The 12,335-nt window shown below is 40.7% G+C and overlaps 1 protein-coding gene across 2 annotated transcripts in view; it reads right to left on the bottom strand.

The window, feature by feature from the left end:
* mib1 (mind bomb 1) overlaps positions 1 to 12,335 on the bottom strand; it is a 391,854-nt gene that overhangs the window by 321,854 nt on the left and 57,665 nt on the right. For both annotated transcript variants that reach the window (XM_043420465.1, XM_043420466.1), the window contains exon 8: positions 6,184 to 6,335. In XM_043420465.1, the coding sequence (XP_043276400.1) occupies positions 6,184 to 6,335 (152 nt within the window). The remainder of the gene's footprint in view (positions 1 to 6,183; positions 6,336 to 12,335) is intronic.

Here is a 12,335-nt window from a genome sequence, read left to right as displayed (position 1 = left end):
CGCCAGCCTGCCGCTCCTTTTCCCTCGAGTCTTCCGCTAAAACCACGTGAGACCGAGAGAAAAAGGGACTCGTACGAATAGAGTTACGTATGATAACCTGGAAGCAATGTAAAGCCATTTTTTAAACGACGTAGAGCGTGGGGAAGAAAATAATAAAAATTTTCCTTCACTGTGAATTTATTGTTTGAAAACATTTCAAAATATTAAATTGAAACCACGACGAACTCTACGTGAAAATAAGTCCATATTCCTTAGGTCCAGGAAGATTTACATATCTCAAGAAGAAACACGATTATCACAATAAGTGAGATGTTTGTACATTCGTTTCGACAGTTCAATATGTGAGGACACTGCCAACCGAAACCTTCTGGGGAAAGCTTTACTACTGTTGTTTTCGTCTAATGAAAATGAATTTTTTATTATAGAATAAAAATGGGTATTGAGAAGTTTGTTATTTTTGTCATTTTGAATTCTCAATGAAGCCTGTTACGTTTTTTTTTTTTAAATATTACACTGACGTCACGATTCTTTAAAATAGTGAACACCCAGGTCTGAAGTATTAAGGGCTCGTGCATATTCACGCGATAGAAATGGGAAAGTGGCACACGAGCAGAGATTGGTGGTGTGAGAGGCTCGACTGAGAAAGTGCATCTCGCACTCTGCATTGCACGTTCCCTCGGCGAGCGAAGAACGGAGACTGTACACATTCAACGGGGAGTCTGCATAGTATAATGAAAAATACATAAGCCACGCATGGAATTACGTAGATTTTTAGATCTTCCCATCGTCACACCTGTAGGAATTCCCTATAGTTCTTTCTTTCTTTACTGTCGCTAAACGGAGCGCAAGACCACGCAATTATTTCTGTTTCATTTCGCATGCAGTAGGAACCCACGAGCCCCGCTTGCTCATAGCATATTCAAATCAAGCATTAAAATATGTGCGCGTCGTGGCATGAAATGGTTTCATCTTTTCATTCGTTTTCATTTTTATATCATTTTTTTTATCACGGTCGATAACTTAGATTCGTTCCACGGTTTCTATTTCTTCTCGTCTTCATCGCTTCTTTTTTTTCACTCCCTTCCGGTCGGTTCCCACGCTTGCACTAATCTTGTTTTCCGATGCAAAGATGTTTTTCTGTTATTCAAAACACTATTTTACCGCCATATACTATGAAAAAATGTTATGACGAATATTTCCTCATTGTGATTTTGAAATGTTCATTTTTCAAGGTGATCTGAAATAGATATTTTTCAAAGCGTCCTATCCGTTGGAACTACATCAGAGGGATTTCAATAATTTGAATTGTTCCGCCAGACGCAAAATTGACACAATCGATGGCAAAGAGTTTGCCATTTCTTTAGATAACTCGCCACGTGGAACGAGAAACTCGGGTAAACGTCAGCGTGTTTTAACCTCCTATAACCCTTCAATACTTCGTCCATTCAAACAATTATTCTCCAATGGAATGAAAAGCATCCCCATTGGGAGCTCGAAGCTAATTAATCAAAATTATTGCAAAAGTTTATACTCGTCGATCTACGTAGGGTCAATGAAATTCCTTGGAGAACTTCGAATTTTCATCAAAAGTTCCATTCGAGTTCAAGACGTGGTGCTGAGTGAAACGCCAAATTTTCTAAATAAATGTAAGAACCTTTCACCTCAAGTTTTTTTCGAATTATTTCTACGTTAATACGGCAATTCGTAACGATGCGTCATCAACTTCAATGTATCTGAAGAAGCAAGAAATTGTCTACTAAAACAACGGAACATTCTTGTGCGATGGACCGCTCGACCAATCACTAAGTGACAATTAAATATTGATCACGGTACCATAGGTGCTTCAGAAACGCAAGAAGTTGACCGCGTCGTCGGTTCGAACAAAATGAAGACGGAAGCGTCAGGAATAACGATAATGAGAAGAGGGCTAAATTGAGCGAGGAAGAGATTGAGAGATAAAGCGAAACAGAGGCAAAGAAATGATGGAAGAGGGAGGGAAGCTTCGAGAGATTCAAGGGAGAGTTAGCGGAAGTGAAGGGACCGTATGAAAGCTGAAAGATGATGAGAAGAGAGAACTGACAAGGGGCTCTTTCACTCTCCAGTCCTGCACGCCTCGCTTGGCGTGACAATCAGAGTGGTCGTCTCTACGTGGTGGGATCAAAGCGAGAGTCGACTACCACCAGTCTCTCGTCGTACCTCGTTGCCAGTAGTTGGGTTATCCCCGCGTCTATATATGTACACATGCAGTGATAAGGTCTACACAATGATACTTTGTACACGAAGATGTGTGGTCAGTTTTGCTCATCCGAGAGCTTGCAGCATCGACGAGTATACATCTATAACATTGTGGAAAGCTCGACTATGGCGTATGCTGTTCCAACTTAATGCACAAGAACCACGAGCCCGAGGTAAAATAGGTTTGCAGCCACGGACAACTTTGTTTTCACGTCAGTTATTTAGCTTCATTCCATGTCCTGTGGCTCCACTCATTTGCGCTGCTGAATTTCCACTGTTGAATTTTTCATGACAACGTGCCGCGGCGTCGTGATTATTTTGCAAAACAATACCATTACAAGATCATGTTTTTCACTCTTGATAGACAGGTTTAAAAAATAGGAGATGAAATCCGGGATGACGTGTTTAACTCGCAATTCTGGCAATGAGTCCATTTGTCTAATGTGAGATTCATTTTGGAAATAGCCACGACTTTGTCTCCTGGATCTGTGTGCACACGGTACTGTACCATTGGAAAACAAAGGAAGTTTCGACATCAACGTTAACCTCGCACACCCCGAGGAACGTTGGCGACAAAGCGTTAAGAGAAAATCTAAAGGAGAACTGGCATGCGGTGGATCCGAGTATGATGGTGCGGAGCCTAAAGGCAGGAAATTACGTCCCCGGACATCCGTTTGTTCGGCTTCAGAACACAACGATTGTTAGAAGCTTTAGTGAGGTGCTTTCGCAACAGTTTGTACAAGAAACAGGGAACGGACGGGAGACAAGGAGGGCTTAACTTTTTTTAAATGTTACAAAGCGTTTTCGAACTGAAATAACTCACATCAGTCAGTCTGAATGTAATAAATTTGCACGTAAAATATATCTACTTAAAGTACCAAACCAATTGACGAACTAAACTATCTCTGGTCAAATTTTCAGAATCCTTTTCCAGGACGTATTCAGAGAAAGGCGTGTCTTATACAATCCTTCTGAAAATCCATGAAGTATCGATGATTCGAACGTTGAAGTATCGAGAGATTCGAAAGTTCTTACTTTTTCATTTAGATGCCTGAATCACAGAATTAGATTGACAGTCCTCCGAAGCAAAGTGAATCTTTGAACCTTTGTTGATGAGTTGCAAGGCACTGAAGGCCTAGCCCTCTAGCCTGCTTTCTTAAAAGGTGGATTATGATTTTTTCAGCCTCGTAGTAACGAAGCAACATAAAATTAACATAGAAACGATCATCGATCTTCTTCCGATTTTATTCTACAATCGAGCAATTTCATTTTTTCTCGGGGTAATCCTTCGGAGGATCACGCAATTCGTACTTACTAGAATCCGGGAGTATTTGAGAGAAGAAAGCAATAAGAAAAATCCAAAGAGATCGCAGGCATTCCTGGCATCCTATTTGATTCCCCAAGGGTTACCCTGGCAATGGGAGCACGCCGATAGTAAGCATCCCCATAAAATTGACTCGAAATCAGTATAGCTCTCGAGAATAACCAATTTCAGTAGGATGGAAGGAGAGAAGCTGCGACGCTTCATGGATGGTCGATGAGGAAGATTGCTTCTCGAGCTCGCGTTCGATTCTTTAGGTTAAATTCATGTGTGGTTGGGTCACTCTCATTCACCTTTTTCCAAGAGCCTCAGCGTCAGAGTTTAAATCCGGCGATTTTGAAGCCCACACACGCGCACACAGGGCACACATACATCAAACGACGGTGAGGACCATTCTTCGAGAATTGGAAATGAAAGCAAGGTAAACGGTTCGAAGAACGACAAGAGCGCTCGTGAAATTTTCTATTTCGTCATTCGGTAAACCGGGATACCTGCGAGAGACGATGAGGATATCAAGAGAAAATTGTACCGGAGATGTGAACATTTGGCACTTTTATCGCGGTTATTGACAGAGAAATCGTCTAAAAACGATCCTCGTTTTCCCTCCTCACAAGATGATCGTCATTGAATGAAAATATCGAAATTATCTTGAGTCCGGACTCAACCGGTGCAATCTAAAGAGTGATTCGGGTATCAACAGAGTTGATATATACTGCGAAAGACTTGACTACCGCAGAAACACGAGCGCAGTATAGCGATGCTGTCCATTTCCGATTTCATGAATGAGCCTCTACGATTCAGCTACCGTTTCTATACAATTCGAAATTATAGCTGAACTGAAGCCACACGTTAAGACCACTTTTAGTGAATGCCAGCGAATGTATGGTCGATCAGCCATAAACGCTTACTAGTTTTCACTATGTCGCCTGAAAAGGAGACTGACGCAGTACAAAGCCACTTTCTACGGAGTAAATTTCGGTCGATGCTGGATATGAAGTGAAAAAGCAACAAATGACGAGGAGCCTGACGAAGTATAAAATAATAACAACTTTGTCATAGTAATTTTGGGACTTTGACAGCCATTGTGGTTTGAAAAGTTTAAGATTTCTGGAGGGATACTGTTTAATGTTTCAACGTATAGTCGATGTTCCCAACTATTATACTTTGCTAATATTACACAAACGCGGGTTAAGGAACGAGTGAAAAAACGAACGTGTGAACGTAATCATGAATTAACAAATTCAAAAGTGATAAATAACGTAAAATACTCCAATTCGCATAATCATTCGACTGTAAAAAATCCGAGATCATATTCCCTTTTGACATTGTCAAATGTTAGGCAATTTCGTACAATTCATTCATAGGAAACCCCAAATTTTGGAAATTAAGAAAATCAGAGATTAATAACCCAGCCACACGAATAAAAATCGATTTTCGGGTTCGGGGATAATACAGTCATGTCCCAAAGTATTTCGAACCGCTGAGGCCTGACCTGCTAAAACCATGGAACCTTGAAAATACCCGAATCTTGAAATATAGGGTTTTGGGGTCGCTTGATCCGAATCCACAGCCAGTTTGCCCGTATCAGTTCAGTGTCAAAGTCATTTCAAGAGCAATTTAAAGTGCGGTGTGATGTGAGATTAAAAACATTTAGCGATCGTGATTTGTTTTCAACGTTCGACTATACACAACAGTTGTGTGAATATAAATAGCTGCTAAATTGAAATGAAATATTTCCGTTCCTAGATTTCGTCATCTTCGAAAGTTCATAAATGGTTTTTTGTATCGGTTGAAAATATTCTAAAATGCTTCCGTGCGATGAAAAACCTTTCTCATCCGCTCGAATGTCATCTCATATAAAAAAAAAACTTCACAAAAAACGCTCAGAAAAATCAAAACTCTATAAACTCTCAAACAAACCACTCACTACAAAAGTTCACGAACAATCTTCCATGAAATTGACAAATACAGTCAGATCAACAAAATCATGATACTTTTTCCGTACGCATGAATTAGTTTAATCTTCATGAGAAAAAAAAACTACTAAAAACACTACAAACGCTGTAGAACAAAATTTTCATCATTCATCACCCTTAAACAGTTGTTCTAAACAACAAGGTAAGAATGAAAAAAACAATTCTGGTAAAGATGAAAAAATTTAGTTGAAAATATAATTCGCACGAAGTGCCCGGACGAAGTATCGCTCATGGTCGCGAATTCACTAAATATGCTGCCCGGTTTTTTTTCCAACAAAGCTGTCTTTGTATGAGATTTTTGTCTACCATTTTTTTTCTTTTTGTGTAGAACCACTATACTGAAAATTAATTAAAACATTTTGCGACCACACTTCTTTTGGACTGTTATTTTTATCACTTTCCTTCCATCCAGGTAACTTTGACTGAAATAAAAAATATCGTGTGTCTACATCTATCGTGTACAAACGTCCTTAGCCCTAGTCTGCCTTATCAAATCAGCTACGCTCTATAAAACGAATTAAATTAAATAAATAAAAAAATAATAAAACGCATGTTCAAAATTACACTGAAAATGAGAGGCAAAAAAGCGCCTAAAATATTCCCGTTAAAAGGGTCGTAGCAAAATGTTGGTTGGGTGGTTAAAGTACTCACCTTGGATTTCCACGTAGAGCTGCGTGGTGAAGAGCGTTGAAGCCAGTGTTGTTGGTGCGGGTGATGTCTGCTCCATGGTCCAACAAAAGAGCCAGCATGTCGTCCCGTTTCTTAGATATTGCATCGTGAAGAGGAGTGTCTCCTTCGGCGTCCTACGAACCGAAAAAACAACAGATTCTTACAACCTTACATCATCGTAATTTTAATCATTGTTTTTTTTTCATATTATCGATTTTTCTGATATACAGGGCAAAAATATAATAATAGTAGAGGCAATAACTACTAGCAGTAGAATTATTTCTTAACTTTTCCGACTTAGGAAAAGTTTTTGCCTAAGTCTTTGCTGACTTTTGTTGAAACCTTAAGAGCCGACTAAAATTTAAATATGGTGTAATAATAGCCTTCATGGACCGACTGTCGAAATTCCAAATCGAATTACTTTTTTTATTACCGACGCTAAACGGACCTTACGACTAAAATAAAACGAATCGTATATTCAGTACTATTTTGAGTATTTAAAAAATGGAAATTTTTGACAATCCAGTTTCGACTAACGAACTGTGTTAATTTTACGTGACGCGGAACGAGCGCATGACCAGCCGTGACGACGTGGCAACAGTGTACGGTGCAGCGAACTGATGAGCGCAATACAAAGCAATATGAAAGCTTTTTTCTCAAATGTTCGACGATTTTTCTCGATCGAATTGCCATTCGAACACTTTTCAACTTCTTTTGCGACGAATAAATAAGCTTTAAGGAAACACTGACATTTTGACGCTCGACGCTATAGTAATACTGGAGAATGGTATTGTTGCCACGATTACAGCCCCACTTTCCATATGTGCAGAGGACCTACTTGTGCATGAGGCGTGATTGTGTAGAACAGCCAGAATGTACAAGCTTTGACAAAACCGCGTAACCGGCAGCATCGTAAGCATCGGATTTTATTGTACACCGCGGCCCAAACTTTTAGCTCGTACGTGTGCATACAGAACTGCCTTAAAAATATTTTGGAAACACCGTAAAAACATATCTTAGAGTTATCTACACTTCGTTTCATTGGAAATAACGAGTTGTGAATATCGACGGTATTAATGTCCACGTTGCATTCGTTATAGTATTTATTATCTCAACTGTCCCCATCAGTATTCAATCAATGCTCTTTGTCATAGTGCGATGAATAGAAAATGGATCAATTACCATCAGTAATGGACTAGAAGCATGCAGAAAGCAACGAGTGCGAAGTAATCAAGAACTGTCCCCTTCCCCGGCCGCACCGCCCTCCGGCAAACCCATCCAAGTCAACATCACCGAGCGAATGGTCTCTAATGGCGAGAGTTTTCCAACCCAACTGGACAAATAATGGAGGCATCAAGCACAGATACTTTATGGGTCCAGTTCGAAAAATCCTTTGTATAACTCCAATAACCGTGGGAGATAAATCTAGGGACCTCTTTGGCTCCCAGCGAGCCCAGCAAAAGCTTTTAGACCCGTGTATGTGAAGATTTTAACAAACCCACACGGACACATGTGTATATATGTACATTTCCTATGAGCCTAGGTATTAAATGAGAAAGGAGCACGAAATGGAAGTTCGGTTCAGGCCTGGCCAAGGCAGGTGGCTCCTATCACGTGCTGTAAAAGGTGGCAATGTGTCACTCGCTTTCGCGCGGTACGATATTGCCCGAGCTTGGAGCATCGAAGCACGTTATCCAAAGCATTCGGTAATAGAATAAATGAGAATTACTGGAGAAGTAGAGTCGTGGTCGAGAAAAAGTCTGGAGACGATCCAGGGAGAAATGTAATGATAACTAACATTTCGATATCATCATCAAGGATTCGACAATCAAATCATTATTGGATTTTATTGAACCAACTGGAAACTGAAGAATATTTACAGCATGGACGTTGCAGACGAGCACTGTTATCCAATCAGTGTCACAATGGCAAGGTTTTCTGCAGTTCCTCAGCACACTTCTAGAGTGTGATACAGATGAGCATACACTGCTGGCCGAAAGTATGAAGTCGTTTAAGAAAAATTCTAACTACACTAAAACTCTGATGGCTTCTCGAATAATTAAGATATTTCAACTTAGTTAGATTAGATTTTTTAAAATATACCATTTCATTTAGGTTTTAAATTTTTTTTATTTTCCATGGAAAAATATTGGAAAAACTACAAAAACCCCAAATGTCATTTTGAAACCAATTGAAGAATGACAAATATGGCTGTCCCATGTACTCTACAAAGATTACGCGGCTGTCACTGATCTCCCTCTACAGACGGTTACTCCACCGTTGGTCTTTTCCGGTAGCCGCAAAACTTGCAATCTACCATCCGAGAATGACCATCTTTTTCGCGGACGTTACGTTTAGCTCGTCCCTTGAATATCCTCTTGTGAGAGAACTTTGATAACATTTTCTTCATCTATATCTATAAGTCTACAACTCCTACTATGTCGTTACAGTGGCAACGAAAGTTTGTTTTTACCGAATATTATTTGATATGGCACGAATATTAAATTCCATGATAGCTGATCCAACCGGTATATTCAATGAATTGAATAAGACAACAAGGCAATAGCACAAGGTACCTCGAAGATGCGAAGCTTGGAGGATAATTCAAGCGAAAGGTAACTCCAAGTGGACGCGCAAATAGAAATGAGAAGAGACGATAGCAAAATTGCTAAGCAGATAAGTTATGAAGTGAAAGATTTCCACTGAACAGAAATCAGTAAAGCTGAAAAAGCAACAACAACAACAACAACAATCCAACGAAGAATGAGTCACGTTGAAAGTGTGAAAGACAATCAGTCTTGGAAGAGTGAAGGAATGCGAAGCGAAAGGGTTTTTGAAGATAAGACTTAGTGCCGATACCTGGAATAGGATCTAGAATGGGGTCTAATGCTGCTAGGATACTGCAGAGTCGGCAGAGCCGTGACGACTTGTACGACTCTACCAGACGAAGTAAAGAGACGTGCGGGCTTAAAGGAAGTCTCAACGGGATCGAAAGCTTGCTGATTGCACCGCAAATATTGACGTGGCTAATTCTCTCTTCGGTCTCCCAACTCGCTCTCGTTGAACTCAGACAAGCCCATCCAAGGTGACGAACTCCGTACTAATGAGGGCTTTAAGACGTCACGAAGACGGTTGGAGCAACGCGATTTACTAAGAGATATTCAACGCTGGGGTTGTCTCTGTACACGAGTATTGGGATCGACAAATTTTCATCGCCGTTCTAACGAATAAAGAGGAGGATGAAAACCTTTTGAGCCGAAAGATGCGTCTGATAGAGATTGCCGGGGCGGGTCTAGATCAACTGGAGAATCTAAAAAAAGAAACAAGATGAAAAATAAGAAAGAACAGAAGAAAAATCGGTGTATATAAATATAAATGTAAAAGTGTGTCTGTCCATGGTTGTAAGCTTTCTCTATTGCAAGTGTAACGCTATATAAGTGCGAGGGTTGCAACGAGGGAGAAGCGACGAGAGAGAAGAAAGTCTCGAGTTTCCACGATTCCGAAGGGAAGACTCGACAGTGTTGAACTGGAATCAGAAACCTTTTGCTTGACGTGCCGTAGAGGTCACGAGGTACGGGTGGATAACGAGTCTCCACTCACCGGAAAAGGGTATGAGAAAGAAAGAAAAGGAAAACACATCTTGGTTGCTTGCGGGATCGAAACGAGAGACTGCTCTTTTGGAGAACAGTGGTATGGATGGGCTACAAAAGAAAGGTACACCACCGGTATGCGGGTCGTGTACGGAGTCGTCTCGGCTCTGTAAAATCGTTTGGTACGGGTTGTCAGAAGATCTGTAAAAACGGTAGAACTCCACAAAGACGTAGAAAGGAAAAAGGCGAAAAAGAGCAAAAGAACAGGAAATAGAAGAAAGCGGATGGGGAAATAGGGAGGGTGACTTCGTGTGTTTCACACTGGATTTTTTATCCCCCCCAAGCTCTCTTCATCGCATGCATCCATCTGTCAACAAAATTGGCCGACAAATTCCAAATAAGCCAAACGAAAACCGATCAAGTATTGAAAATCAAGCGATTCATGGAGTTACTCAAGTGTTGGTGGAATCTCGTAGTTACCGCGATCTTTACCGAGCATTAAAATTATCTACTAAAGATGAATGCAGTTTTGAGCTGAAATGAATGAAATGAATGCGAAGCTGAAATGGTTCGATGTATTGGGTCGAGTTTTATTGATTGTTAAAATTACTCACATGTTGCGTTATATCGGAAAAACTGTGTCAACAAAATCGGATAGAGACAATCATACGAAGCTACGACAATTTATGTATGAAGCGAAGCCTAAAATAATTGCAGTTCCGCGCTGAAGGAATGTCGTAAATGAGGAGGAACCGGAGCGAGTGAATTGTCGGCCTCTCTTCCCTTTCGTTTTACTCGGCAACGGTACATGCTAACGTCACAAATCGTGTTGACTGGCGAGCGACGAGGCAACGCTATAATCACGGCAGGGTGATTCGGTAAGCAAGTCACTGTAACGGAACGATGTATTTGACGTGGGCATTGGTAGAAGCAGACGGGCCAAACGACACGCACTCAAAATAAACATGCAAATTAATAATTGATGTCAATTAACATCCAGCTAAACTGAAAGCCGCATATACATAGAAACTATTCGCATTAAATCCAATATCCGTACGGTCAGTGCCAGAGCACATATGCATTCGTAGTTGGCCAAATCTCATGACTATTCAAACTTTGGTAGAGTTAGGAGAAACGGAAAAATTATTTACTCGATGCATGCGGTGCATAGACATCTAGGAAATCATGTCATGGAGCGTATGACATTCACTAGCCAGAGAAATTTACATGATCGCAACTGTACGAATTGATCGTCAATCCAATATATCTAAACTCTTCATCAAGTCAATGCTGATAAGCAACAATGAAATCAGCACATAAAATTGAAAAGTACAACTCCACCGAGTTTATGACTTTGAATACGGAAGCCGATGCACAGAACACAGAACACTACCGGCCATCCATTGGAAAGAGGATCGTTCACGGCGAAGCCATCGTGTACTCGAATAACTAGTGCTCACAGATCACTAACTATCGCATACCAAAAATCCACACACATAAACGGAAATGCAAGAGAATGAGTGGCGAGGATAGGAGTTCGTTACGATCGGACACAGTGTTCCGAGTGGGTCTTGAGGGACTTTACGAGTTCTGACGCGTCTGGGTAACCACTGCAACGGTCGGACACGCGTCATGTTAGCTCTACATGTGAGTATGTGTTTACGTATAGGAACTTAAATAGGTATATTTCTGCGTCACATGCATTCGAATTACACACAGCGAGTCATGTACACACCAACTCGAGGACGTTCCAGGTCGCTCCAACTTCTTCCGACGACTTCTCCGTTCCCTGTTAAGCTCGAGAGTTTCTCTCTGTCTGGGTTTGTCCCCACGAACATACCCGCGACCATTCTGCCTAACCATGTACACACATTAAATTTCGCCGGAGCGTCGATGTACGTGAGGCCATAATGTTGCATTTATACCTGACATTCATCATTAGCGATGCTAATTTACGATGAATACAAAGAGCCCGAGGCCACGTTAATTAATATAAATGGCCGTTTACAAGGATTGTCTTGCACCTGAACACGTTTGAGAACGTTCAAGAGTGAAACATGCTCCCTGAAATCAGAACCGTTTCTGCCAATCACCTAGAACGTTTCTCATTATCCGTTAGTCGCTTGAACCGCCTTTTAAAGAGCCAACATTTTTTAAATCTACTGAGATTTGAATGCAGATTAATATCGAAGAGTGCAAGTGAACGAGGTGCGACGCTACCGTTTAAACTAACCTAAAAATCCGCGTATTGTTATAAATTATACAAAATTCTGTTTCTTCTGGAGTTCTTGTGAAAAATTCGTGATGTCGAGTAGAAAAATCAACTCGGAGAACTCATGGATCTGCAAAGATAAAAAAACTTTTTACTTTATTTGCGCATTAAGAAGTAGGGGTAAATGGAAGTTCGCCGAATGCTCGCAGTAAAACGTTCAATCAAAACTTTTCTCGAGGTTTTTATTGGGCGACAATCACGAGGAATCGAAAGGAACCGACGGATGTTCGCGGGGTCAGAGTGGGATGAAATCGTCGGAACGTCAGGAGCGA

This window comes from Venturia canescens, chromosome 5 (genome assembly GCF_019457755.1).
Source record: "Venturia canescens isolate UGA chromosome 5, ASM1945775v1, whole genome shotgun sequence".
NCBI lineage: Eukaryota > Metazoa > Arthropoda > Insecta > Hymenoptera > Ichneumonidae > Venturia > Venturia canescens.
This window is presented reverse-complemented; position numbering and strand designations above follow the sequence as displayed.